The sequence below is a fragment of the Pan troglodytes genome, chromosome 1, assembly GCF_028858775.2.
Source record: "Pan troglodytes isolate AG18354 chromosome 1, NHGRI_mPanTro3-v2.0_pri, whole genome shotgun sequence".
NCBI classification, from domain to species: Eukaryota; Metazoa; Chordata; class Mammalia; order Primates; family Hominidae; genus Pan; species Pan troglodytes.
In genome coordinates, this window is record NC_072398.2 from 209,137,773 (window position 1) to 209,165,760 (window position 27,988).

The 27,988-nt window shown below is 56.5% G+C and overlaps 1 protein-coding gene across 5 annotated transcripts in view; it reads left to right on the forward strand.

Moving 5' to 3' along the window:
• Positions 1-27,988, forward strand: part of HSPG2 (heparan sulfate proteoglycan 2) — a 114,953-nt gene that overhangs the window by 55,983 nt on the left and 30,982 nt on the right. For all 5 annotated transcript variants that reach the window (XM_016955956.4, XM_016955965.4, XM_016955970.4 and 2 more), the window contains 36 exons: positions 469-648; positions 745-941; positions 1,050-1,197; positions 2,183-2,310; positions 2,639-2,725; positions 2,811-2,869; positions 3,049-3,116; positions 4,648-4,788; positions 4,895-5,071; positions 5,259-5,438; positions 5,554-5,672; positions 6,300-6,411; positions 6,573-6,686; positions 6,771-6,898; positions 7,293-7,379; positions 7,880-7,929; positions 8,213-8,307; positions 8,544-8,684; positions 8,927-9,118; positions 15,459-15,551; positions 15,903-15,980; positions 16,192-16,422; positions 17,053-17,166; positions 19,163-19,290; positions 19,435-19,521; positions 21,048-21,106; positions 21,281-21,448; positions 21,607-21,717; positions 23,898-23,998; positions 24,088-24,268; positions 25,372-25,497; positions 25,609-25,761; positions 25,838-25,980; positions 26,301-26,436; positions 26,519-26,673; positions 26,941-27,091. In XM_016955956.4, coding sequence (XP_016811445.3) covers positions 469-648; positions 745-941; positions 1,050-1,197; positions 2,183-2,310; positions 2,639-2,725; positions 2,811-2,869; positions 3,049-3,116; positions 4,648-4,788; positions 4,895-5,071; positions 5,259-5,438; positions 5,554-5,672; positions 6,300-6,411; positions 6,573-6,686; positions 6,771-6,898; positions 7,293-7,379; positions 7,880-7,929; positions 8,213-8,307; positions 8,544-8,684; positions 8,927-9,118; positions 15,459-15,551; positions 15,903-15,980; positions 16,192-16,422; positions 17,053-17,166; positions 19,163-19,290; positions 19,435-19,521; positions 21,048-21,106; positions 21,281-21,448; positions 21,607-21,717; positions 23,898-23,998; positions 24,088-24,268; positions 25,372-25,497; positions 25,609-25,761; positions 25,838-25,980; positions 26,301-26,436; positions 26,519-26,673; positions 26,941-27,091 — 4,618 coding nt within the window. The remainder of the gene's footprint in view (positions 1-468; positions 649-744; positions 942-1,049; positions 1,198-2,182; positions 2,311-2,638; positions 2,726-2,810; positions 2,870-3,048; positions 3,117-4,647; positions 4,789-4,894; positions 5,072-5,258; positions 5,439-5,553; positions 5,673-6,299; positions 6,412-6,572; positions 6,687-6,770; positions 6,899-7,292; positions 7,380-7,879; positions 7,930-8,212; positions 8,308-8,543; positions 8,685-8,926; positions 9,119-15,458; positions 15,552-15,902; positions 15,981-16,191; positions 16,423-17,052; positions 17,167-19,162; positions 19,291-19,434; positions 19,522-21,047; positions 21,107-21,280; positions 21,449-21,606; positions 21,718-23,897; positions 23,999-24,087; positions 24,269-25,371; positions 25,498-25,608; positions 25,762-25,837; positions 25,981-26,300; positions 26,437-26,518; positions 26,674-26,940; positions 27,092-27,988) is intronic.

The following is a 27,988-nucleotide window of genomic DNA, read 5'->3' on the forward strand; positions in this document are numbered from 1 at the left end:
GAATTCCTATGGGCTCTGCTCCCTCTGCAGTTGGTGGACAACAAGGCAGACTTGGAGGGAAAGGTGTTACCATGCCCCAATGCAGCCCCCTGTGGCAGCGGCTCATCCATTCAGGGCAGGACCTCTCCCCGGCACTGTTGGCTTGGGAAGAAGAGCTGGCCTCCCCTCCTCCCAGGAGCCCTCCCTGACCGCTCCCCCACGCCTGGGCTGGGTTCTGTGCCTCCACACTGGCTTCCCTGGATACCCTGTGCACTGCATGATTCCACACCCTGCCATGGACCAAACACCCTAGAGTCAGGGCCTGAGTCTCGCCCATCTCGGTTTCCCTGTGCCTAGCTCAGTGCCTGGCACACAGTAAGTCTCAGGTAGGCAGAGTGAGGGAGGAGCTGGAAGACTATAGGCACCTCATAGGCACGAGGTGTCAAGTGTGACCACAGCTGCCCGTGCTGATCCACCCTGTTGTGCCAGGTGGACTCCTATGGCGGCTCCCTGCGTTACAACGTGCGCTACGAGTTGGCCCGTGGCATGCTGGAGCCAGTGCAGCGGCCGGACGTGGTCCTCGTGGGTGCCGGGTACCGCCTCCTCTCCCGAGGCCACACACCCACCCAACCTGGTGCTCTGAACCAGCGCCAGGTCCAGTTCTCTGAGGTGGGTGGCGCCTGAGCCCTTAGGGCTGGGAGCAAAGGGGGATTTAGGCTGGGTAGGCGCTGATGTGTGACCCCTGCCACCTTCACCCATACCCAGGAGCACTGGGTCCATGAGTCTGGCCGGCCAGTGCAGCGCGTGGAGCTGCTGCAGGTGCTGCAGAGCCTGGAGGCCGTGCTCATCCAGACCGTGTACAACACCAAGATGGCCAGTGTGGGACTTAGCGACATCGCCATGGATACCACCGTCACCCATGCCACCAGCCATGGCCGTGCCCACAGTGTGGAGGAGTGCAGGTGCCTGAGCCGGCAGGGCTGGGAACCACAGAGACCCTGGCAAGGATAGAGGAGAAACGGCAGGGCCTCACCGTCCTTGCAGCGACTCTTTTGGTCCTGTCCCCACAGATGCCCCATTGGCTATTCTGGCTTGTCCTGCGAGAGCTGTGATGCCCACTTCACTCGGGTGCCTGGTGGGCCCTACCTGGGCACCTGCTCTGGTTGCAATTGCAATGGCCATGCCAGCTCCTGTGACCCTGTGTATGGCCACTGCCTGGTGAGTAGTGCCAGCAGACACTTGAACACTAAAATAGGAGAAGGGACAAGGCGTGAGACTCCCTGTGTTCATGAGCTCAGCACAAGCCTCCAGAATGACTGTCATGACTGCCAGATGAACTATCATGACCTCTGGATGCAATAACAGAAATATAGGTCAGGCACGGTGGCTCATGCCTGTAATCCCAGCACTTTGGGAAGCCTAGATGGGTGGATCACTTGAGGTCAGGAGTTTGAGACCAGCCTGGCCAACATGGTGAAACCCCATTTCTACTAAAAATACAAAAATTAGCCAGGCGTGGTGGCATACGCCTGTAATCCCAGCTACTCAGGAGGCTGAGGCAGGAAAATCGCTTGAACCCGGGAGGTGGAGGTTACAGTAGGCCAAGACCGTGCCACTGCACTCCAGCCTGGGCAACAGAGCAAGACTCAGTCTCAGAAAAAAAAAACAACCCAGAGATATAGCATCCAGACAAGGGAGGTGTTGGCCCTCCTCTCCACCCTCATCAGACTAATCCTGGAGAGTGCCAAATGAAGAAGCATGGCCTGCAGAGGGCAACTCTAGGGGGAAGAGCCCTTGGGGTGGTACCTTATTTCTTAGGAATAGTGCCGAGAGCTGGGATTGTGGAGCTGACAGAAGAAAAGGCTCAAGCAGGGCAGCATTGTCATCTCCAAATCCCTGCAAAGGTGTCAGGTAGAAGAAACAGACTCTGGAGAGCAGAACTGGCCAGTGGGTGCAGATTGGAAGAGGGTGGCAGGTTTAGGTCAACAAAAAGCAGGCATTTGGAACCATCTATGGGACAGGCTGCCGTGTAAGATGATGAGCTCTCCATCATCTATAAGTGGTTGCAGTTGATGCTCCCCTGTCTGCAAAGCTGTGCCTCCAGCGTGATGGGGAGGCTGAGCTAGACAGCCTCCAAGGTCCCCCACAGCATCTGGCCCAGTTCTGCTCTAGAAGTTGAGCCATACCCTCCTCCTTCTTCTAGAATTGCCAGCACAACACAGAGGGGCCACAGTGCAACAAGTGCAAGGCTGGCTTCTTTGGGGACGCCATGAAGGCCACGGCCACTGCCTGCCGGCCCTGCCCTTGCCCATACATCGATGCCTCCCGCAGGTCAGCCCCAGCTCAGGGTCGGGGGGTTTGGCCGGGGACAGTGCAACAGGCCAGAGAATATTCTGGGCAGGGAGGCGGGAGACTTGGATTCAGATCTCTACCTGATCACTAAGTTATCCCATGCTCCTTGGCCTCTCTAGGCCTCTGTTTCCTTTTCTGTATAATGGGCCCCCTGACTTCCTACAGTTGCTGTGAGGCTGCCGGGCAGGGAGATGGCGTCATGCCTCATGGCACACTGTGTCTGTGTAGACAGCAGTCATTTCCCAGGGTGGGAGGAGAAAGCCTGACCCCAGCCCTGCCCCATGCCCTGTCCACTTGATACCTACAGATTCTCAGACACTTGCTTCCTGGACACGGATGGCCAAGCCACATGTGACGCCTGTGCCCCAGGCTACACTGGCCGCCGCTGTGAGAGGTGAGGGAGAGCCTTGGGGGCTGCAGGAAGGGGGCTCCTGGGTGGGGTCATGGAAGTGCTGATGGCGGCCCCCTCTCTCCCCTAGCTGTGCCCCCGGATACGAGGGCAACCCCATCCAGCCCGGCGGGAAGTGCAGGCCCGTCAGTGAGTATGGCTGCCACCATCCCCTGACACCCACCTCCCAACCCAACCTGGGCTGCACACCAGGCACCCTCCCTCCCTGCCCCAGCTCATGAACCTTGGGGAGCCACTGTTCCTCTATCTGCCTGGACCACGTATATCCCATTCCCACCTGCCCTGCCAACACTCGTTTTGTGTCCCAGACCAGGAGATTGTGCGCTGTGACGAGCGTGGCAGCATGGGGACCTCCGGGGAGGCCTGCCGCTGTAAGGTACGCATGCCATCTGCCACCCACCCAGGGGCCTTGGGCCCAGCACCACAGCTGGGAGGAGGAAGAAGGAAGCTCCGTCGTCTCCATAGATCCTTGGCCAGTGGGTGGTAACCCAGTCAGAGGCTGGTGGACCTGGCCGACCGGCCTTCCGTACCAGGACAGGTGGCCTGGCGTTGGGAAGGAGCACTGGTTAGGGAGTCAGGTGACCACAGTTCAAGTCCCAGTCATTCTTTATGCAGCCTTTGTATCTGCATTGTACCTTTGCTTTTGCCATACTTTGTCCATTGTCACATTGATACAATGATATAGATATTAGTGTCCCCAATTTGTGAATGAGGAAATGGAGGCTCAGAGAAGGGAGGTCACTTACGTTAAGAATGGGAGCATTGGCCGGGCGCAGTGGCTCACGCCTGTAATCCCAGCACTTTGGGAGGCTGAGGTGGGTGGATCACTTGAGGTCAGGAGTTCAAGACCAGCCTGGCCAACATGGTGAAACCCCATCTCTACTAAAAATACGAAAATTAGCCAGGCGTGGTGGCGGGCGCCTATAATCCCAGCTACTCAGGAGGCTGAGGCAGGAGAATCACTTGAACCTGGGAAGCAGGGTTGCAGTGAGCTGAGACCGCACCACTGTACTCCATTGTGGGCAACAAGACTGAAACTCCGTCTCAAAAAAAAAAAAAAAAAAATGTGAGTATCAAGTGTCGGTGTAAAAAAGAATGGATGGATTCTGGAGTCAGGCACTCCTGGTCTTAAATCCCAGAGTGTATGGGCAAGCTGAGTAACTTTGTGCAAGTCATTTCACATCCCTGAGCCTCTGTTTCCTCATGTGAAGGATGAAGGTATCACCTACCTCTCAAGGTCCTTAGGGGAGTTAAATGAGGTGATGTCCAATGGAAAGCAGAACAGTGCGTGAAACACTCCATAAATAGAAGCAGAAATTATTTCAATCAAGTCGCTGTATTTCAAGTCTAAATTTATTGGTGAACCCCCTGGCAGCCAAAGAGAAAAGGGAAAAATGCTTGCCTAAGTGCTTGTTAAGTGGGAATTACTATTCAGATGGCAATGACGCCTCATACATGTGCTCTTTCTTTTCTTTTCTTTTTTTTTTTTTTTTTTTTTTTTGAGATGGAGTCTCGCTCCCATCGCGTAGGCTGGAGTGCAGTGGTGCGATCTCGGCTCACTGCAACCTCCACCTCCCGGATTCAAACAATTCTCCTTCCTCAGCCTCCTGAGTAGCTGGGATTACAGCTGTGTGCCACCACGCCAGGCTAATTTTTGTATTTTTAATAGAGACGGGGTTTTGCCATGTTGGCCAGGCTCATCTTGAACTCCTGACCTGAGGTGATCCACCCGCCTTGGCCTCCCAAAGTGCTGGGATTACAGGCGTGAGCCACCGCGCCCAGCCACATGTGCTCTTTCAGTGGCTCCCCTGGGTCTTGGGTTCTTATCTGGACTGAGGGTGGATTCGGCCAGGCTCCAGGCAGCCTCTCCCGTGGGCTGTCCTTCAGCTCCAACTCTGTGCCTGCAGAACAATGTGGTGGGGCGCTTGTGCAATGAATGTGCTGACGGCTCTTTCCACCTGAGTACCCGAAACCCCGATGGCTGCCTCAAGTGCTTCTGCATGGGTGTCAGTCGCCACTGCACCAGCTCTTCATGGAGCCGTGCCCAGGTACCTCTGCAAGGTGGGCGGGCAGGACCGCCAAGCCCTGGGCCGGATGGACCAAGCGCCAGTCCCAGGCCACAGCCCCCATCCCAGCCCTTTCTCCTCCTCCCAGGTGCATGGGGCCTCTGAGGAGCCTGGTCACTTCAGCCTGACCAACGCCGCAAGCACCCACACCACCAACGAGGGCATCTTCTCCCCCACGCCCGGGGAACTGGGATTCTCCTCCTTCCACAGACTCTTATCTGGACCCTACTTCTGGAGCCTCCCTTCACGCTTCCTGGGGGACAAGGTGGGTAGTGGGTGGAAAGGCAAAGGAAACTCCAGGCAGCAGGAACAGCGCAGGCAAAGGCTTGGAGGCAGGAGGGTCGTGGTGCCTTGGGAGAATAGTGAGATACACTGCATGGAAAAGGTGGCTGGAGCAGTGACAGGGCCCGAATTCAGGCCTCCGCTAAGCTCCTGTCTAACCCTGGTCCCAGGTGACCTCCTATGGAGGAGAGCTGCGCTTCACAGTGACCCAGCGGTCCCAGCCGGGCTCCACACCCCTGCACGGGCAGCCGTTGGTGGTGCTGCAAGGTAACAACATCATCCTAGAGCACCATGTGGCCCAGGAGCCCAGCCCCGGCCAGCCCAGCACCTTCACTGTGCCTTTCCGGGAGGTGAGCAATACTGTCCCCTGGGGGTAGGGGTGCGGGCAGGCCCTTGCTCCTGCCTCTCCGGCATTCAATACTCCAGGACATCAGGGGCTGAGCACATGTGTCCTTTCCTTGGCAGCAAGCATGGCAGCGGCCCGATGGGCAGCCAGCCACACGGGAGCACCTGCTGATGGCACTGGCAGGCATCGACACCCTCCTGATCCGAGCATCCTACGCCCAGCAGCCCGCTGAGAGCAGGTGTCTGGAGCTGGGGCAGGAGGACCAGCATGGGCTTGGGGAGGGGGCTCCATCTAAGCGGTGCAGTACGGCACAGCCACTTACAGACTGTGTGACCCTTTTGTGCCTCACTTTCTCTGTCTGTAAAACGGAGAGTCTTAACAATGTCTCCCATACAGGCTGGTCTGGGGCTAGGCTCCCTAGAAAGAAGCCTGAGACGGGGATTGGGGTGCATGTGATTCACAAGGAGAGGGATGCAGGAGGGGGGAGGGGCCATGCAGGGATGTGGTTTCAGGTCAAGTCTAGCCCCAGCCTCAGCCCACAGGGAGCTCTGGAGAGTCATTCGCCGGAGAGTGATCGTTCTTTCAGGCCCGTGGGCTCTTGTAGCCTGTATCAGCCTGTCATTGGGGACCCCAGGGGAACGGGGTGGTATAACCTCTCCAGGTGAGGAAGGGTGATGATTTGGAGTAAGTTGCAGGTAACAGCTGTTTGCCACGGTCCTCGCAGCCCCTGGAGATCTGGACAGGGCCCCAGCAGCACTGTGACAGGGCTGTCGGGAGGACTAATAAGACCCTGCCAGTGGAGGACTCCAGGCGTGCCTGGCACAGAGCCAGCACTCCTATTCATGCTGGGTCTTGTCACGCCCAGGGTCTCTGGCATCAGCATGGACGTGGCTGTGCCCGAGGAAACCGGCCAGGACCCTGCGCTGGAAGTGGAACAGTGCTCCTGCCCACCCGGGTACCGTGGGCCGTCCTGCCAGGTGAGTCCTGGGCCCCACGCCAGCCCAGCCAGCCCCCTCCATGGTGCTTCCCGCTCCTTCTCCATGAGCCCTCCACACCTCCCCAGCCCTGGCCATCCAGTGCCCCTACCTGAATGGGCCGTGTTCGGAAGGCCCTCCCACTGCCATCTTTCTGCCCCCAGGACTGTGACACAGGCTACACACGCACGCCCAGTGGCCTCTACCTGGGTACCTGCGAACGCTGCAGCTGCCATGGCCACTCAGAGGCCTGCGAGCCCGAAACAGGTGCCTGCCAGGTGAGTCCCGCCCTCCTTCCGCCCACCCCTCAGCAATCTGTGGCCTCTGGAGGCCCAGCCTCAACTCACATCCTGCTCCTCCAGGACTGCCAGCATCACACAGAGGGCCCTCGGTGTGAGCAGTGCCAGCCAGGATACTACGGGGACGCCCAGCGGGGGACACCACAGGACTGCCAGCTGTGCCCCTGCTACGGAGACCCTGCTGCCGGCCAGTGCGTCCAGTCCCTGCCTGCACCTGCCCTTCCCTGAAATGTCTACCACCCCCTCCCACACCCCCTTCGTCCAGGGCCCTTCTGAGAGGCAGTGGTTAAATCCTGGCCTTACTGCCTCCTCAGTGTCACTTGGTGTGAGATACACTTCACTTTCAGGGCCTCAGCTGCCTCATCTGTGAAATGGGATAGTTCACCCTCCTCAGCCCCTTGTGTGAGAGTTGAATGAGGCTATGCATGTGGAACTCTTAGCACAGTGCCAGGCATGCAGTGGCACTCAGGACATATGAGTTCACATGCCTGTTCTTCCCCTCCCCTCTCCCCTGGTCCTGAAGGAGGATCGGGGGAGAGGAAGGAGCCACTGCGTTCCTGACTAGAAATCTGCCCCCACACTCAGGGCTGCCCACACTTGTTTTCTGGACACAGACGGCCACCCCACCTGTGATGCGTGCTCCCCAGGCCACAGTGGGCGTCACTGTGAGAGGTGAGGCAGGGGGTGGAGAGGGTGGGGGGATGCGCACAGGGGGTGTCCCTGGAATCCTCAGGCAGGGCCCAGCCCTCCCAACCCAGAGGAATCAGGGATGCCTCTCACTCTTAACCTTGCACAGGCCCCAGAAGACAGTCAGCTCCCCTCCTCGGGAGACTCAACCTCTAGCCCAGAATTCAAGACCCTCAGACACACATTCTAGCCTGCGGTTCACCTTCAGCCCCCTGGCCCCCTGCCCCAGCCAGGCCAGAGTCTTCCCACAAAACCCCTGCTTCTTTCTGAAACTCCTGGGTTCCTGACTGCCCCAATTCACTGGCTGTGTGGTCCAGGGCGCGTCCCTGCTCTTCTCTGCCCAGTTTCCCCGTAACATGGGCGAGTCAGGCTCTTCGTTTCTTCCAGTGCATGAGGCCATTGAATTCAATATGGGGCCCCCAGCCCAGCCCTGGGGTTCTGCTTCCCTTCATCCAAAATTCATCAAAGGCTTTTTCTCTCTGCAGGTGCGCCCCTGGCTACTATGGCAACCCCAGCCAGGGCCAGCCATGCCAGAGTGAGTAGGATTGGGGAGGTCATTGGTGTCGGGTTACCCAGAGTCCCTAGGGCGGAGCTAGGACAGAAGCCTTTACTCCCTTTTGGCTTTGCCTGTCCGAGCCTGTTTCTTCATCTGTAAAATGGGGATAGGAGCAGGCCCCACCACCTCCAAGGGCTGTTGTGAGAGTGTTGAGTGCTCACATCAGAAATCAGAGCTCCCGCTCAGTGGTGAGCAGAGTGGAGGGAAGAGGGGTGCTGGGTGGCGGGTTTGGGGCTCCAGCCATGGCTTTCTTCCACCTCAGGAGACAGCCAGGTGCCAGGGCCCATAGGCTGCAACTGTGACCCCCAAGGCAGCGTCAGCAGCCAGTGTGATGCTGCTGGTCAGTGCCAGTGCAAGGTCAGTCCGAATCCCCATCCCTGCGGGGCCTGCTCTGCCCCGCTGCCCAGACCCTGCGGGGAAATCAGGCAGCATCTGGTGGAAGCCAAGACCTGGGCATGGGGGGCAGGGCATGGGGGACAGGGCAGGGGCTGCCCGGGGCTGCTGGAAGTGGCCAGAGAGGCTGGCCTCAGGCTGCTGGGGGTGCAGGAGACCCACTGAGTCCCCTGCCTGCCTCCTTCCATCTGTCTACCCAGGCCCAGGTGGAAGGCCTCACTTGCAGCCACTGTCGGCCCCACCACTTCCACCTGAGTGCCAGCAACCCAGACGGCTGCCTGCCCTGCTTCTGTATGGGCATCACCCAGCAGTGCGCCAGCTCCACCTACACACGCCACCTGGTGAGAGCCTGTGCTGCCCAGCCCCAGGCGGAGTTGCCACCTGCTGTCTGTTACTGTCCATCTGAGCACTGAGCCCAGCGACCCTCATCCCCGCCTCAGTACCCTCACATGCCCCCATTATTTCTCTCGCAGCCCTGATCTCAACAGGACCCCATTCCGCACCTTAACACCCTCCTGTGCCCCATCCCCCACCAAGGCACCCCGGTGCTCAGGCTGACGCCCCCTCCTTTTTCCCCTGCCAGATCTCCACCCACTTTGCCCCTGGGGACTTCCAAGGCTTTGCCCTGGTGAACCCACAGCGAAACAGCCGCCTGACAGGAGAATTCACTGTGAAGCCCGTGCCCGAGGGTGCCCAGCTCTCTTTTGGCAACTTTGCCCAACTCGGCCATGAGTCCTTCTACTGGCAGCTGCCGGAGACATACCAGGGAGACAAGGTGGGCCCCAGCCCGGCACCAGGGTCAGCCGTGACTCAGACATGAGTTCACCTCTGCGCCGTCTCTCAGCAGGCAGGCACCTGCCACCTGCATGGCCATATCGTGGTTAGGCACGTGGCTTTTGCAGTCCCATAGACATCGGTCTGAACCCCAGCTCTGCCGCTTGCCAGCCAGACACCATTTGATAAACCTCAACTTCATGGTGGCTGAGGGGATTGGAGATCGTGCCTGGCACATAATAAGTGCTCAGCTGTTCATGACTTTTAGCTTTCATGCAGTTATTCTACAAACAGATCTGGGAGAGGCCGGGAAATATAAAGACAAGTGAGACACAGTTTCAGTGTCATTCACGTGCCCGCTCCGACTTCAGTCATCCACACTGCTGGCTGTGTGCTTGTGTTGGACACAGTAATTCTCATGATAGGTCATGTGTGTTGAGCTCTCACTATGTGCTAGGCAGCATCCTTTACAAATCACAAATCACAACTGTGTGAGCCAGGTCCTGCTACTGCCCCATTTCATAAATAAGGCAAGAGGGGCTCGGTAACTTACCCAAAGCCCCGCAGCTGGGAGGTGGGAATGCTGGGATCCAAACCCAGGTCAGAGGCTGCCCTTCAGATGCTCTGCCAAAGGCCAGAGCCCACACCTGTAATTCCAGCACTTTGGAAGGCTGAGGCAGGAGGACCACTTGAGCTCAGGAGTTTGAGACCAGCCTGGGCAATGTGACGAAACCCCGTCTCTACAAAAAGTACAAAAAATTAGCTGGGCGTGTTGGTGCATGCCTGTAGTCCCAGCTACTTAGGGAGGCTGAGGTGGGAGGATCGCTGGTACCCAGGATGGGGAGGTTGCAGTGAGCCATAATTGCACCATTGCACTCCAGCCTGGGTGACAGAGTAAGACCCTGTCTCAAAAATAAAAAATAAAAAAACAAATACTCTGCCAGTCAGAGGTGAACCTGTCTTTGCTACTCCAGAACAGGGTCTGGTGGAAAGGTGGTGATGATGGTGGTGGCGATGGTGTGATAGTGTTGTGGGGGGCAGGGGCTCAGGGGTGGGCTCTGGGACAGCCTGCCCAAATGTGTTCTTGAGCAGCACAGGCATCCGGTGGCACCCATGCTCTGGGGTTGGGGTTGCCCTATCCCTGTTCGTTGGACACAGCCAGGTACTCCAGGCTTCTCCTGGGGCTGGCTGCCTTCTGGTCCCTTCTCCCCTCTCCCTTCTGGGGTTCACTATCTCCTGGCCTCCCTGCTGCCCTGTCCTGCAATTCTCAGACCTATCTCTGTCTCCTGTCCTGGCATTTCTCTGCGCCCCACAGGGGGAGGTGTACTTTGCGCGGATGCGCCGGGCTCACCAGGTAGGCCCAGGACGTGCGCGGTGTGAAGCTGGTGTGGTGGGGCGTGGTGCCTTCTCGGGTGCTCCCAGCCCTGCGTGGGGAGATGCGCAGTGCCCAAGGCATTGGGGGTCTGCATGAACCCAGGCAGTGTCCCATGACCCCAGGGTTGGAGCCAGGAGGGTATGTGCCTCACCTTGCCTCACCTGCTGTGTGGTCTGGTCCTGGTGCCAACTGTCTGAAGTCAGAATGGCAACTGAGGTAGCAAAGAGACTAACCCGATGCTAATCCACATGACTGTATCTAGCCCCCCGGGTTCCCCTGGCCTTGCCTCTCAAGCAACCACCATTAACCCTCTGTGTGCATGTGGGCGGCCTGGAGTTAACCCTTGGGTGCCAGCCTGGAGAGGGGTGCATGCATCTTTCTTCCTAATTAGTGTGGGCCTTTCTGACTACCATGTCCGTGGGTAGAGGACCCTGCCCATGGCTCTAGCTCCAGGACTTTGGGAGGTCTTAGCTCGCCTGCTCCCTCCATTTCATTAGAACCGCACATCCCTCTCAGAGGAGCAGTTGCGGGCAGCCGTGACAGCTGGGAGGATCCCAGAGCCCCCAGAGGGCAGGGACTGGGCACAGTGGGCATCACAGGTAACTGAGGACCTGGCTAGGACAGGTTATACCTAGGGCCACAGGGAGGAGACCAGAGAGCTGAGTCCAGGCAGGCACCTGAGCGAAGACTCCAGCTTTCCTGGGCCGTTTCCCCTATGCCAGGCCAGGCCCCAGCCTGATGCCTGGTCTGCTCTGGTGTCTCCCCTGGGAAACATTCCAGAACCATGAATGGCTTGGGCTGTTGCCAGGGCACACAAAGAGAGTCAGGCCGAGGAGCAACAACCCCGTCCAGATGCCCCTGGGGCTGCCTCCAGCACTTCTGCCCCTCCCTTGCTGGGCACCCTTTGTAGGGCTTCTCCCATCAGTCACGGCCCATAGGCAGCCAAACCCATCCCGGGATATCCCCGCCTAGCTCAGGAGGAACAAGAGGGCAGTGGGTACAAGGGCCAGAGTGCCAGGTATCAGCACTTGTGAGCAGACAGTGCAGAGCGGGTGGCTGGCTGGGCCCGCGGGGATGTGAAGCCTCACGGACGTCCTTTCTGTCCCTCTCTGCTCCCTTCTGCCACTCTTCGGCTCCTGGTCCCCCAGGTGGACGAGGCTCAGAGACGGATGGATGCTGAGATCTGGCAGCTCCTGTCCAGCTTTGCTGCCCAACCCCAACCCCCTCCCCAGGGGCTCTCTCCTCATCCCCAGCCTGCAGCTGCTCTGCGGGCAGCACCTCCTTCTTCTTCCTCCTCCTCCTCCTCCTCTTCCTCAGCTTCTCTGTCTTTCTCACCAGGCTCTCAGGTATGTGCCAAGGTGCCCATCAAGGGATCCCCACCCACCATGCTTTCTAGACTTCAGTCATTTCTGAACCAACTTCACCAATTTCTGTGAACTACTTGGACTATTATTTCTTTCCAATTTTCTCTTAAATCAATCATGTACCAACTCAGGCTGGTTACTCTCTTTCAAATACACATGAAAGGAGCCACCCCACTGAAATTGTTTACTAATGTGCTGTGTAAACGTTGGTCCACAAAAGAGACCCACCAGATGGGAGGAGAAGCCGACCCAGGCCACGCCCAGAGAGAGCAGCTGGGGACCTGGGCCGGGATTGGGAAGAAAGTCGTCCAAAGAGCAAGGCCAGGACCCGCACTGTCGGGTGGGAGTGGGGGGCTCTGTCTCTCTGCCCTGCCACCAGGCCTCCCTCCCATGACGGTCCACCCCTGCCGGAACCACCTCCGCCCTCCCACCCCCACCCCCGCTCCCCTCGGCTCTCACCACCTGCCCTTCCCTCCTAGTTCTCTCTCTCCTACGAAGGCTTCTCTCTGCTTCCTGGAAGCCTCTATTACTGGCAGCTGCCCCGGGCCTTCCTGGGGGACAAGGTAACAAGTATTTGGGGGGATTATAGGGGTGTCATAGAATCCTAAAATATCAGAGGGCCCTTTGTCAAAGCCCTTTATGACACAAATGGGGAGACCGAGGCTCACGGTGGGTAGAGACTTGCCTGGGGTCTCATGTTCAGGTCAGAGCACAGCTGAGACTGAACTCAGCTCTGCCCCTGTCCTTCAGCGGGCCCTGACCCCTGACCCCTGGCCCCTGACCCCTGTCAGAGGAGCTGTCTCGCCTGGGAGGGTTTCTCTAGTGCCTTTTCTCTGGGCTTCCTTGACCTTGTGTCTAGATGCTGGCCTAGTTTTTGGTACTTCTCTCAGTCATTCAAGAAGCATTAATTATTTACTGTGTGCTGCGTCGTGTACAGGCAGAGTGGGCCCTGGCCTCCCAGAGCTCCCTGTCCATCCGATTATCATTCCTGTCACCATCAGTATCATTATTATTATCATCATGAGTGCTGGCATTGGCCTTAGATGAGTATCAATATTGCCTCTATTTTGTTCCAACAATTTCAAGTACCTCTTGAGAGTACACATAGCAGGCTGGGCGTGGTGGCTCACACCTGTAATCCCAGCACTTTGGGAGACTGGGGCAGGCGAACACCTGAGGTCAGGAGTTCGAGACCAGCCTGGCCAACATGGTGAAACCCTGTCTCTACTAAAATAACAAAAATTAGCTGGGCGTGGTGGCGGGCGCCTGTACTCTCAGCTACTTAGGAGACTGAGGCTGTAGAATTGCTTGAACCCGGGAGGCGGAGGTTGCAGTGAGCCTAGATCATGCCACTTCACTCCAGCCTGGGCAGCAGAGCAAGACTCCGTCTCAAAGAAAAAAAAAATTCAGCTTCCTGGCTGGGTGCGGTGGCTCATGCCTATAATCGCAGCACTTTGGGAGACTGGGGCAGACAGAACACCTGAGGACAGGAGTTTGAGACCAGCCTGGCCAACATGGGGAAACCCTGTCTCTACTAAAAATACAAAAACTAGCCGGGTGTGTTGGCAGGCACCTGTAATCCCACTGCTTGGGAGGCTGAAGGGGGAGAATCACTTGAACCTGGGAGGCAGAGATTACAGTGAGCTGAGATTGCACCACTGTACTCCAGCTGGGCAACAAGAGTGAAACTCCATCTCAAAAAACAAACAAAAAAAAGAATAGGCATGACATGTCACAAGGTACATTCAGAGAATTGAGGCAGGGAGGTTGAGGGGTGAGGATAAGAAGCAATCTGCTGGAGCCGAGGGTGGAGCTGGAGTACTGCAGGGTTATCGAGCATGATATGCATTCCCAAACTGTGTGGAGTACATCACCATTTGTGTCCTATATTACTTAATCCTCATGATACCCTTCAAAGTGGGTATTACTTTTACTTCCATTTCCATATGAGGAAAGTAGGGCTCAGAGAGGTGAAGCGACTTGTCCAAGGCTGTATAGCCAGTAGAGCTAGAGTTTGAACCCAGGTCATTCAGACTGTAGAGTCTGCCGTTTTAATCACTATGCTGGATCTGGGTACAATGGCTCACACCTATAATCCCAGCACTTTGGGAGACTGAGGCTGAAAAATCACTTCAGGCCAGGAGTTGAGACCAGCTTAAGCAACATAGCGAAATGCTGTCTCTAAAAAAATAAATCGGCCGGGCATGGTGGCTCATGCCTGTAATCCCAGCATTTTGGGAGGCTGAGGCAGGACGATCACTTGAGTCCAGGAGTTTGAGACCAGCCTGAGCAACATAGGGAGACCCCATCTCTATTTAAAAAAAAAAAAAAAAGTGTCTGAGCAACATAGGGTGACCCCATCTGTATTTAAAAAAAAAAAAAGGTGAAAAAAATAAATAAAAAATTTTTAAAAATCACTGTGCTGTACACACCTGCATTCAAAGCAAGCAGGAAACCAGTTATTTTATGGTTATTTGGTTACACTTCAAAATTCCTTACCATGCCTTGAGCTCATGGAGAATATCTCTGTAGCCATGTAGCCCGGGGCTGTGTGTGTAATCAGCAGGTGTTTGATAAATGCTGGTTAGCTGAGTGAACACACAAATGAACAAAGAGGTAGGCTTGATGCAGTTTGGTATTGAGATGAATGTCTGCCCTGGTGGCAGAGGAGAGAAAGCAAAGTCCTGTAGGACAGAGCTGGGGAGCCTCAGCTGTCCACGTGAAGGTCCTCTGCAGCAAAAGTAAGGACTCTCCAGTCATGAGCAACACAGTGCCCAAGTCCAGTGGGCTTGTCTGCAACAAAGAATCTATCAGCTCATGCAACTGCAGAGTCTAAGCATGTATGGTGTCAGGCATGGCCTTATCCAGGGGCTCATTAGGGCTTTATCTTGGTTCTCCAGCTTCTCATCTGAACTGCAGAAGGGACTTTCTCTGGCCTGGTAGAAAGAGCATAAGTGCACGGGTTACTTGTCTATCCCTGATGGGGTGGCAAAGGGCAGTGGTAGGTTATGCAGATTGGCCAGGCCTGGCTCATGTCTCCACTATAGAGGAGGAGGGGATCAGGGCCCTCAGACCACATGGTCTGCATGTGCGGAGAGAGTTGTTCTTTATAGAAAACCACGGTTTAGTTTCTAGAAAGCAGGAACTGGATTCTGGGCAAACAAAAACCACCTGCCTAGGAAGCAAGGCCTCTGAGGGGCTGCCCTCAGCCCCACCCCCATGGCTGAGAACTTTTGAAGCTTCCACAGCCTCCCCATGGTGGTCACTGTCATTACACTTGTCTGCTTTATGGGAAATTCCTGTGAATGAAAGCAGACCTGGAGTTTGTTCGCCGGCACCGTCAGGCAATGGGGGATAGAGAACCTTGCAGAGCAAAGAGGTTGCTCAGCATCATCACCACCATGTCTGGGGCTACAGAGGAACTGAGAAATGTCCTGTTTCCCAGGCAACCATGCACCCTGGCCTCTTGGTTTGGGCAGGGAGGGGGTGGGGGAGTGTGGCACAGGTGCAAAAAGGCCGCCAGATGCTCCATCCCTCACCTATATGGTCCAACGCTCACACCCCAAGGTCAGCCTGTGACCTCTGGGCTTGCCTCTTTGCAGGTGGCGGCCTACGGTGGGAAGTTGCGATACACCCTCTCCTACACAGCAGGCCCACAGGGCAGCCCGCTCTCTGACCCCGATGTGCAGATCACGGTGAGCATTTGGACACCACGCTGGGTGGGCAGAAGGGCAGGATGGAAGCCAGGGGCACCCTCGGCATTTGTCCTTTGTCCTTTCCATCCAGCACTCAGTTTCCTGGCACAGGCTGGGGGAGTTAGGCCCATGCCCCCACATCCCTGCCTGGTTGGACACTACCCAAGCAGAGGATCCTGCTGCTGGGAGAAGGGGGCAGTGGGCATGTGCCTGACTCCTTTGGGCGCATGAGCTTGGGAGAGCAGAGAGGTGGGAGGCTGGGGGTTACAGAGAATCTAGGACTGGTGGAGGACACCCTGGCACCCCAGGGACCCCTCGGCTCCCCTTCCAATCCTGCTGGTGTCTTTCCAGGGCAACAACATCATGCTAGTAGCCTCCCAGCCAGCGCTGCAGGGCCCCGAGAGGAGCTACGAGATCGTGTTCCGAGAGGTGAGGGGCACCTGGCCACGCTGTGTCTAACCCCTCCCCACCCTCCACCCTGACTCAGAGCCTGGCTTTGATACCCACCCTGCCTTTCGCTCCCCAACCTTCACCTGGCAGCCCTCAGTCAGCGCCTGTAAGGCAGGAGTTGGGGAGTGGTAACTGTAGGAGCAGCCCACAAAGCCCACTGCCCCCGCCCACGTTGCCACCCCCAACCCAGGAATTCTGGCGCCGGCCCGATGGGCAGCCGGCCACACGCGAGCACCTCCTGATGGCACTGGCCGACCTGGATGAGCTCCTGATCCGGGCCACGTTCTCCTCCGTGCCGCTGGCGGCCAGCATCAGCGCAGTCAGCCTGGAGGTCGCCCAGCCGGGGCCCTCAAACGGACCCCGCGCCCTTGAGGTGGAGGAGTGCCGCTGCCCGCCAGGCTACATAGGTCTGTCCTGCCAGGTGAGTGTGTGGCCAGCTCCACCACCTCTGCACAGGCACAGAGGCATCAGCAAGCAAATCAGCCGGCGTCGCCGCAGCCTTGATTACCATCATAACTATAATGACCCCTGCATCTGGCCCCTGCATGTATTCCTCCCGACAGCCCTGAGTTACATATCATTATCCCCTTTAACAGGTAAAAAAAATAGAGGTGCTGAGGGGTGAGTGTGTCCCAAGGGCACACAGCTAATGTGTGGCAGAAACTAATTTGAACCTGGGTCTGATTGACTCCAAAGCCTAGCATGTCCTAACCACTGGGCAGGGCAGCCTCAAGTTTGGGCCACACTCTCCGGGGGTTAAAACCCAGTTCATGCCCTTGAGGGGGCCCACCAGAGACAGGGAGCCAATTCAGAAACACAGATTACTCCGGCCCAAAGCACAGTATAGAGATGCCTCCCAGAGGTGAACAGTGTGGACTGGGAGAGGGCCGTGGGTGGGAGGACAGACTGAGCAGAAGTGGGGAAGGAGGGGCGCCAGCCTGTGATGTTCCAGGGTCACCCCTGGGAGGACGCTGGAGGGAGGGGTTCTGGGTCTGCTGGCTGTGGGTGGGGCACGTGGGGAACAGAGGCCAACCTTCCTCTCTGCCCCTAGGACTGTGCCCCCGGCTACACGCGCACCGGGAGTGGGCTCTACCTCGGCCACTGCGAGCTATGTGAATGCAATGGCCACTCAGACCTGTGCCACCCAGAGACTGGGGCCTGCTCGGTGAGTTGCAAGCGAGGCCAGGACAGGGGGTCAGCTCAGCTGGGCCTGGGTGGGGGACCAGGGCTGGACAAGGCAGGCATCAATCCAGGGGATCGGGGTCATGGGGCATGGCCTGTGGTTCAAAGCACCTGGGTCAGCAGGCCAGGTCACCGGGGATGGTGGGGTGGCCAGAGCTATGGAATAACATCCTTCTGTGTAAAGAAAACTTTGGTTCTTTACTATTTTTTTCTTTTTCTTAAAAAAAATTTTTTTATCTAATACAGATGGGGGTCTCACTTTGTTGCTCAGAAGGTCTTAAACTCCTGAGCTCAAGCAACCCACCCGCCTCGGCCTCCCAGAGTGCTGGGATTACAGGCGTGAGCCACCACGCCTGGCCTTTTTACTTTTTTTTTTTTTTTGAGACAGGGTCTCAGTCTCGTTCTGCCTCCTGGGTTCAAGTGAATCTCATGCCTCAGCCTCCCGAGTAGCTGGGACTACAGACATGAGCCACTGTGCCTGGGCTCATTACGTATATTTTTTATACCTTGACTTTTCAGAGTAGCATGTATATAGCCCCCCAGGGTATGCAGTGAAGGGGCAGGTGGTTGACAGCCATAACCTAAACTTGGAGCAAGGAACACCCTATTGTTGATACCACAAACGTGAATCTCTTTGGAGGAGAATCTGTAACCCACATGTTTTTATGAGGATGCACGTATTTTCTTTTTCTTTTCTTTTTCTTTTTTTTTTCGAGACAGTCTCGCTCTGTCGCCCAGGCTGGAGTGCAGTGGCGCCATCTCGGCTCACTGCAACCTCCACCTCCTGGGTTCACGCCATTCTCCTGCCTCAGCCTCCCGAGTAGCTGGGACTACAGGCGCCCGCTACCACACCCGGCTAATTTTTTTGTGTTTTTAGTAGAGGTGGGGTTTCACCTGTGTCAGCCAGGATGGTCTCGATCTCCTGACCTTGTGACCCACCCGCCTTGGCCTCCCAAAGTGCTGGGATTACAGGTGTGAGCCACCATGCCCAGCCTCTTTTTTTTTTTTTTTTTTTTTTTGAGATGGAGTCTCGCTTTTGTCACCCAGGCTGGAGTGCAATGGCACAATCTCGGCTCACTGCAAGCTCCGCCTCCTGGGTTCACGCCATTCTCCTGCCTCAGCCTCCGGAGTAGCTGGGATTACAGGCACCTGCCACCATGCCTGGCGAATTTTTGTATTTTTAGTAGAGATGGGATTTCACCATGTTGGCAGGCTGGTCTCAAACTCCTGATCTCAGGTGATCCACCCACCTCGGCCTCCCAAAGTGCTGAGATTACAGGCGTGAGCCACTGTGCCCGGCTGACAATACACATTTTTAATGCTCTGCCCCCAAATACCTGAGTGTATACCTTTCCTTTGCTATCACAGGTACTTAGGGAGAAAATAGAATTAGCATCACCCTTTTTGACAGCTATTTGGATGGATGTACTTTTTAATTTATCCAATTCCCTATTCATGGATGTTTAGGTTTGTTTCTAGCTTTTTTTGCTTTTTTTTTTTTTTTTTTTTTTGAGATGGAGTCTCGCTCTGTTGCCCAGGCTGGAGTGCAGTGGTGCAATCTCGGCTCACTCCAACCTCCACCTCCTGGATTCAAGCAACTCTCCTGCCTCAGCCTCCTGAGTAGCTGGGACTACAGACGCACACCACCATACCCAGCTAATTTTTGTATTTGTTAGTAGAGATGGGGTTTCACCGTGTCGGCCAGTTGGCCTTGAACTCCTGACCTCAGGTGATCCACCCGCCTCGGCCTCCCAGAGTGCTGGGATTACAGGCATGAGTCACTGTGCCCAGCCCATTTTGCTTTTTATAAACACCACGGAGATGACTGTCCTTGTAATGAAATCTTTGTGCCCTTCCGTGATTCTTTCTTTAAGATGAGTTCACAAACTTGGAATTTCTAGATCAAGGGATTGCAACCCTGAAAGGCTTCTGGTAAATTTGGCCTAATGGCTGGTGCCTGCCCTCCTTGTGCCCTGCAGCAATGCCAGCACAACGCCGCAGGGGAGTTCTGCGAGCTTTGTGCCCCTGGCTACTACGGAGATGCCACAGCCGGGACGCCTGAGGACTGCCAGCCTTGTGCCTGCCCACTGACCAACCCAGAGAACATGTGGGTACCCTAGCTCAAGGCCCAAGGACACACTTCCACTGGGGAATGAGTGGAAGGCGTTGCACTGGCTTTTGGGGCAGAAGTGAAGGGAGCAAGATGGAGATTGGGCTTCCCATGACCTGACCTTTGCCTCCCCGATCCCAGGTTTTCCCGCACCTGTGAGAGCCTGGGAGCCGGCGGGTACCGCTGCACGGCCTGCGAACCCGGCTACACCGGCCAGTACTGTGAGCAGTAAGTTTGTAAACAGAAGTAGGGGGAGGGTGGAGGACAAATGGTGGACTCCCAAGTGAGAGCCTTAAAGGGTGTTGCTCAGAAAAGTCTCTTCTAGGATTATGCTCCTTCCCTGCCTCAAACACTTCTAAGACACCTCATTGCTCTTGGGACAAGCCCACCCTCCTTAGGCAGCTTTACTGTAGCAGTCTCATCCCACTTCTGACACCCAACTCTGTACTTTAGCTGGGCTTAACTTTTTAAATGCTTTTTCTTTTTTTTTTTTTTTTTAAAACTGAGACAGGGTCTCACTGTGTTGCCCAGGCTGGTCTTAAACTCCTGGGCTCAAGCAGTCCTCCTGCCTCAGTGCTGGCATTACAGGCGTGAGCCACCATGCCCAGCCACTTTTTGAATTATTGATGTTCAGGCCTTGCTTATGCTGTTCCCTCTGCATGGAACAGTCTTCACCCCAAACCACCCGTTCCTGGCTAACTTCCCCTTAGCCTTCAGACCCAGCTTCATTCACTCATTCAGCAAATTTTTATCAAGCAGCTCCTGTGTACCACGCCGTGTGCTGAGGTGTTGGAGATAATGGAGTGAACAGAACAGATTCCACCCCAGCCCTTACGGAGTCTGCCACCTAATAAGAGATCAGCCCTAATGGGAGATAAGACAGGGAAAAAGTAATTGTGCAAATGTGTATTTACAAACCATGATAAGTTATCTGAAAGAAAAGTACAGCCTGCTCTGAGGTAATTCGAGAAGTCCCATCCTCTTGGAAGCCTCCCTGGCTCTCCAGGCTGGGCCAGTGCCCTCCTCTGCACCCACACAGCCCTGATATGCTTCCTGCACTCTCATTTCCATGTAGAATTTCCATGTTGGGTTCCCAACTAGTAAGTCCCACAGACCAGGGACTTCATCACATTCATTGTTGTATTTCCAACACCTATAGCACATACCTGGCATTCAGTCATTGCTTAATGGACGTTTGCTGGCCAGGCGTGGTGGCTCATGCCTATAATCCCAGCACTTTGGAAGGCTGAGGTGGGCGGATCATGAGGTCAGGAGATTGAGACCATCCTGACTAGCACATCCTGCCTCTACTAAAAATACAAAAAATTAGCTGGGTGTGGTGGCGCACACCTGCAGTCCCAGCTAATCGGGAGGCTGAGGCAGGAGAATGGTGTGAACCCCGGAGGCGGAGCTGGCAGTGAGCCGAGATCGCACCACTGCACTCGAGCCTGGGTGACAGAGCGAGAATCTGTCTCAAAAAAAAAAAAAAAAAGGACGTTTGCTGAATGAATTTCTCTGGAGAATAGAGACCTTACCTCTCTCATCACCCAACCTGCTAACACTCCCTTACACTCCCCTTTCTCAGTTCACCAGCACCCTGCGTTGGGGCCTGTCTGGTCCCCAAAGTGCTTCCAGAGCTCCGAGCCTCCTCACCTGACATTGGGCGGCCTGCTGAGCTTCTGGCTCCCCAAGTCCACCATGAGGCACTGGGGCCCTTGAGGCCTGACATTGCCGGCCCTTGTTCCCCCTTACAGGTGTGGCCCAGGTTACGTGGGTAACCCCAGTGTGCAAGGGGGCCGGTGCCTGCCAGAGAGTAAGTGGGACCATGGCCCAGGATGGGGACGATGGGCAAGGCAGGGAGCCCTGGGAATTTGGGGGATACTGGGTCTGGGGACAGGGCTGAGGGTGGGGTACCCCAGCTTTTGGGAGAGCAGAGATATTGAAGACAATGCTGAAAGGCCCCTCCTGTCCCGGCCCCCACCCCCAGCAAACCAAGCCCCACTGGTGGTTGAGGTCCATCCTGCTCGAAGCATAGTGCCCCAAGGTGGCTCCCACTCCCTGCGGTGCCAGGTCAGTGGGAGCCCACCCCACTACTTCTATTGGTCCCGTGAGGATGGGCGGCCTGTGCCCAGCGGCACCCAGCAGCGACATCAAGGTACCCATGGCCCTAGGCTCCTCAGCCCCAAGAGCCATCCCAGTGGGAGGGGAGGCAGGGGCCTGTCCCTGCCCTAGTGGGATGCTGTCCTTGCGCATGGGGCTGGATGTGAGAAAGAGTGTATCTGCACCAACAAGCTCTTGTCTCCTCCCCACCAGGCTCCGAGCTCCACTTCCCCAGCGTCCAGCCCTCGGATGCTGGGGTCTACATTTGCACCTGCCGTAATCTCCACCAATCCAATACCAGCCGGGCAGAGCTGCTGGTCACTGGTGAGTCCCTACACCCCCTGTAACCAAGACTGCCTGTCCTGGGCTGGGCTGCAGGCTGCAGATTCAGGCAGATGGTGCATTCACCTGCTGGGAGGGGGCAGTGGTTGCCCGGACAAGGTCAGCGGCCATGGAGATGAGGAGAGGTGGCAGATTCAAGACTCATTTTAGAGGTAGGATCGGCAGGACTTGACTGGTCAGTGAGGGCAAAAGAAAAGGGTGGGCCGGGCACGGTGGGTCACGCCTACAATCCCAACACTTTGGGAGGCCAAGGTGGGCAGATCATGAGGTCAGGAGTTCGAGACCAGCCTGGCCAACATGGTAAAACCCTGTCTCTAGTACAAATGAAAAAATTAGCTGGGCATGGTGATACACACCTATAATCCCAGCTACTCGGGAGAACTGAGGCAGGAGAATTGCTTGAACCCGGGAGGTGGAGGTTGCAGTGAGCCCAGATTGTGCCACTGCACTCCAGCCTGGGCAACAGAGCAAGACTCTGTCTTAAAAAAATAATAATAATAATGCACCTCAGAGTCACCCTGCCCTGGCGTCCAGGGAAAAGTGAGACAGGGATGGGAGGGCGTCCATAAAGGCTGTGTCATCAAGCAGATTGCCACCGTGAGCAGTTGTTGCTTAGTACAACCGAGGAAGCTTTTAAAGGGAGCCAGTGTAAAACACGCACCTCAAAGTCACCCTGCACTGGGGTCCAAGGAGCTGCAGTATGTCTAGGCCAGCTCCTGTCAGTCATTGACTGAGACCTATTCTGGGAGCATCAAGTCCCCTGCACATCTGTCCCACCCATGGGTGTGCACTGTGGGCTCCAGTGGCCTGAGAAAGCCCTCAATGCAAAGAAGTGCAGTGGCTGGCAGAAGTCAGGCAGGTGGGCACGGGGGGTGGGAAGCGTGGCTAGGCCACCAGCAGCACAGGCTACAAACAGATCAGAGAGAATCGCAAGTTTGTTTTGGACGTGTTAGAGTCTGAGACGTTTGGGAAGATATCTCATTGAGTCCACCAGGCAGGCATTTGGGTATGTGAGTCTGAACTCCGGTAAGAGGCCCCAGCCAGAGAAATGAGTCTGGTTGCTGTTGGCACAGGGATGGTGTTCAAAGCTATGGGACAGGATGAAGTCACCTAGGGAGAGTGTGGCCCGAGGACAGGGCCCCAGCCCAGAGTCCCGAGGAGCTCCAGTGTGAACATGTCAAATGGAAGAGGAAGGGCAGGAAGAGCCTGAGAGAGTGCAGCCATGAGGCAGGAAGAGACAGGGGGCATCATGGGAATCAGAGGGAAAAGGGCTTTCAGGGCAGCCTCCCTGCTGGGAAGTCACATAAGGGCAGAGAAATAGCCCTTGGAGGTCATGCTTTGACAAGAGCGGTTTTCAGTGGAGAGAAGGGATAGAAACCAGATTGGAAGGAGGCGACGCATGGGTGGGAAGGCAGCGAGTGTGGACAGCTCCTGCAAGAGTCTTGGCTCTGAAGGGAGGCCAGGAAGTGGGTCATTGACTGCGAGAGCATGAGGTCAAGGGGGAGTTTTCGGAAATGGGAAATCCTAGAATGCACTCTGGACTGAAGTGATTGCATGAGAAGGAGGAGACGCTGATGTCGTGAGAGCAGAAGAAGCCCCGGGGAGGGGTGGCACTCAGGCGCAGCAGTGGGATGGGGTGAGGGCAGGAGAAGGGGCCTGTCCTTCAGGGACCAGTATCTAGAGAGCTGGTAGATTTGAGAGGCTGGGAAAACTCCTGACTTGTCGTTTCTATTTTCTCCATAAGTGTGTGTCAGCGCCACTAGCTAAGAAAGTGGAAGGGTGGTTGGAGAGGCTGGAGGAGATGGGAGGAGGTGTGAAATAGTTGTTTTTGGGGGATAGAAACTCAAACCAGACGGAGAAACCCAGCTGGAGTGAGGTGTGATGTGTCAGGAGCTCATTGTGGTCTGTGATCAGGAACTGGAGCCAAGTGGACCCATGGTGTGATGTTCCCCAACCACATCCTGTGGCCACTCTGTGCTGGCAAGTAGGGTGGGGATGGTGGGGTTCAGCCAGAATGGGGGAGGGAGGTGCCAGGGGGTAGAATGAGAGCTAGGCTGGACCAGGAAGGAAGTGATGCCTAGAGGTTATGGAGAAAGACAAAGTGGCCACAGGACCGGGGCCTAGCCAGCACCGGCTCACAGGGGGGCTTCCCGTCCCTGCAGAGGCTCCAAGCAAGCCCATCACAGTGACAGTGGAGGAGCAGCGGAGCCAGAGCGTGCGCCCCGGAGCTGACGTCACCTTCATCTGCACAGCCAAAAGCAAGGTGTGCAGGTCAGGGAGTGGGGATGGAGGAAGTCTGTCTTCTGGGGTCTCTGAGCCCCACCCATGACCCCCTTTCGCCTTGCCCTGCAGTCCCCAGCCTATACCCTGGTGTGGACCCGCCTGCACAACGGGAAACTGCCCACCCGAGCCATGGATTTCAATGGCATCCTGACCATTCGCAACGTCCAGCTGAGTGATGCAGGCACCTACATGTGCACCGGCTCCAACATGTTTGCCATGGACCAGGGCACAGCCACTCTACATGTGCAGGGTACACCTCCCATCTATACCTGATTCTCCCACCCTAGCTCTCCCCCATTCCCACCAGCATTAGCACAGCATTTCTTCATTCTGCTGATCATTTCTGAGCACCTGCTGCATGCCTGGTCCTGGTCTAGGCTCTGCAGAAGCAGGGGAGAGAAGCATGTACAGTATGTCAGTCCTCCTGAAGTACACGTTCTAGGCAGGGAGACCATAAGCATGGGAATAAATGAACAAGCAAGATAACTACACATGGCGATGAGTGCCAGGCTAGGAATGACGAGAAAGCAAGAAACAAGGTGGGAGAAGGCCAGGAGCAGTGGCTCACACCTGTAAGCCCAGCACTTTGGGAGGCTGAGGCAGGTGGATCACTTGAGGTCAGGAGTTCCAGACCAGCCTGGCCAACATGGTGAAACCCTGTCTCTACTAAAAATACAAAAACTAGCTGGATGTGGTGGCAGGTGCCTATAATCCCAGCTACTCAGGAGGCTGAGGCAGGAGAATCGCTTGAACCCAGGAGGCTTAGGTTGCAGTGAGCCGAGATCGCGCCACTGCACTCCAGCCTGGGTGACAGAGCAAGAATCCATCTCAGAAAAATAAATAAAATAAAACAAGGTGGGAGAGGCAAGGGCTACTCTAGATAGGGCAGTCAGGGAGGGCCTCTCTGAGGAGGTGACACCTAAGCTGAGACCTGAAGGAAAGGTAGGCATTGAGCAAGTTAGAGAGTTGGCAGAGTGTTCTTGGCAGAGGGAGCAGCACATGGCAAGGCCCTGAGGCAGGAGCACGTTGCTATGTTTGAGGAACAGCAGAGACCACGTGGCTGGGGCTGTGGGAGGGAGGATGGGTGTGGGCAGACGGGAGAGCATGGAGTATGTGGTGGATCAGGGTAGGAATTTTGGATTTTATTCTAAAAGCAACAGGGAGTCATGGACAGGTCTCAAGGTGGGAGGTCACAAGGTCCTGTTGACATTTCCCAAGCTCCCTCTGGCTCCTGTGTGCACAGATGGCCGTGGAGGGCTAGCCTGGAAGCAGAGAGAGTAGGCAGCAGGACTGTTGTGTGAGTCAGACGACACTCCCCACCCTGAGTGCATGTTCCTTTTCCTCCCTCGTCAGCCGCAGGCACCTTTTCCGCCCCCGTGGTCTCCATCCATCCGCCACAGCTCACAGTGCAGCCCGGGCAACTGGCGGAGTTCCGCTGCAGCGCCACAGGGAGCCCCACGCCCACCCTCGAGTGGACAGGTGAGGCCCTGATGGGAATGACATTCAGGGCCTAACTCTCCTGGGTGTGGGAGGGGAGGGGCAGGACTCTGAGCAGGCTTGGTGGGTGCTGACCCCACGTCTACTCGTCAGGGGGCCCCGGCGGCCAGCTCCCTGCGAAGGCACAAATCCACGGCGGCATCCTGCGCCTGCCAGCCGTCGAGCCCACGGATCAGGCCCAGTACTTGTGCCGAGCCCACAGCAGCGCTGGGCAGCAGGTGGCCAGGGCTGTGCTCCACGTGCATGGTGAGAGGCCGGGCTCAGGGTGGGGGCCGGGAGTGTGCTCAGCCCAGGGCGTGTTCTCACAGGACTCTGTCTGCAGGGGGCGGTGGGCCCAGAGTCCAAGTGAGCCCAGAGAGGACCCAGGTCCACAAAGGCCGCACCGTCAGGCTGTACTGCAGGGCTGCAGGCGTGCCTAGCGCCACCATCACCTGGAGGAAGGAAGGGGGCAGCCTCCCACCACAGGTGAGGAGATGGGCCCACCCAGGAGGAGGAGGCCCACAGGCTCTGCAGAGAGTCCCAGCCACCTTCTCTCCCCCTTCACGCCCCACCCCACCTCCTCCTCTGTGGCTCCCTTCACCTCCAAGATGGTGGTCTCCTGCCCCTGCATCCCAGCAGGGAGCCCCTGCAGTCCTCTTGGCTGCCTGGCGTTTGTCCTCCTTCATGCCCCACTGGGCCCTAATATTGGCCCTGCACCTGCCTCTCCCTTTTATGCCCTATCTGTCCCCCTGGCCAGCTGTTGTCCAGCTGCCTCTGGGGCAGCTGACCCATCTCACCCATGGCAGGCCCGGTCAGAGCGCACAGACATCGCGACACTGCTCATCCCAGCCATCACGACTGCTGACGCCGGCTTCTACCTCTGCGTGGCCACCAGCCCCGCAGGCACTGCCCAGGCCCGGATCCAAGTGGTTGTCCTTTCAGGTGCGGACTCTCTGGGAACGGAGGGATGGGGAGGGCAAGCCAGGGCTCCCCTGGGTCCTGCTGACCCCTACTCTGGCCCCAGCCTCAGATGCCAGCCCACCGCCGGTCAAGATTGAGTCCTCATCGCCTTCTGTGACAGAAGGGCAAACACTCGACCTCAACTGTGTGGTGGCAGGGTCAGCCCATGCCCAGGTCACCTGGTACAGGCGAGGGGGTAGCCTGCCTCCCCACACCCAGGTATGTGGGCCCTGAGCCTATGGCAGGGGACCCAGGGTGCAGGGGCTGTGGCGGAGGCAGGGCCTGTACGCTGGGTGGGGGAGGCAGCACACTGCCCCACATGTTCCACCAGCAGAAGCCAGGCCTCATGTCCCTCCCTGCCAGTTTCTAGCATGGGATGGCTCAGAGCAGAGCCAGTGAGAGTTTGAATGAATTACTGAGGCTGAGGGAGTGGTGACAATAGCCCCCGTCCCTGTCCTCACGTACCTCTGGCTCCTCCTGGCCCAGGTCCACGGCTCCCGTCTGCGGCTCCCCCAGGTCTCACCAGCTGATTCTGGAGAATATGTGTGCCGTGTGGAGAATGGATCGGGCCCCAAGGAGGCCTCCATTACTGTGTCTGTCCTCCACGGCACCCATTCTGGCCCCAGCTACACCCCAGGTGAGGAGCCAGGTGTGGCTGGGCCGGGGCTGAGCCCTAGGAGCTCCCAAGGAAGATGCCTGTGGCTTCTTCAGTGGGACCAGGACAGGGGGGCATTCCAGGCAGGCTTTGACCCTTCAGTGCCTGCTCAGAGAGAGGAGGAGGTTGAGTGGACAGGAGGGAGGTTAAGGCTGGTCCAGCTTACCTGGGCTCCCTATGAGTGACTGTTTCAGAATTTGTCAGGAAGCAGCAGAGTGTCTGGGTTGAACACTAAGCTGGGAGTCGGCTGACCTGGTTCAAATCCCAGATCTGCCCCTTAGCAACCTTGAACTAGCTTTTAACTTTTGGGGCCTCAGATTCATCTATGAAATGGAGCAGTACCGCCCACCTGCTTGGTCATGGTGTGGTTTTTTTATTATTTTATTTTATTTTATTTTATTTTTTTGAGAGGGAGTCTCGCTGTGTCACCCAGGCTGGCGTGCAGTGGCGCGTGATCTCGGCTCACTGCAAGCTCCGCCTTCCGGGTTCACACCATTCTCCTGCCTCAGCCTTCTGAGTAGCTAGGACTACAGGCACACCCACCACCAGGCCGGCTAATTTTTTGTATTTTTTTTAGTAGAGATGGGGTTTCACCGTGTTAGCCAGGATGGTCTCGATCTCCTGACCTCGTGATCTGACTGTCTCGGCCTCCCAAAGTGCTGGGATTATAGGCATGAGCCACCACGCCTGGCCAGTCATGGTGTGGTTTAAATGAGACAGTGTCTATGGAAAGTACTTGTGAGCACACGGAAGACGTCCTGTAGAAGGGAGGCGTCTCACTGTCATCCGCATCCTTGGGCGCAGCCTGGGTAGTAAAGCTTGCTAGTTCCCTATGGGCCAGAGGAGCTCATCATCAAGAAGTCATGGGTGGGTCAATGG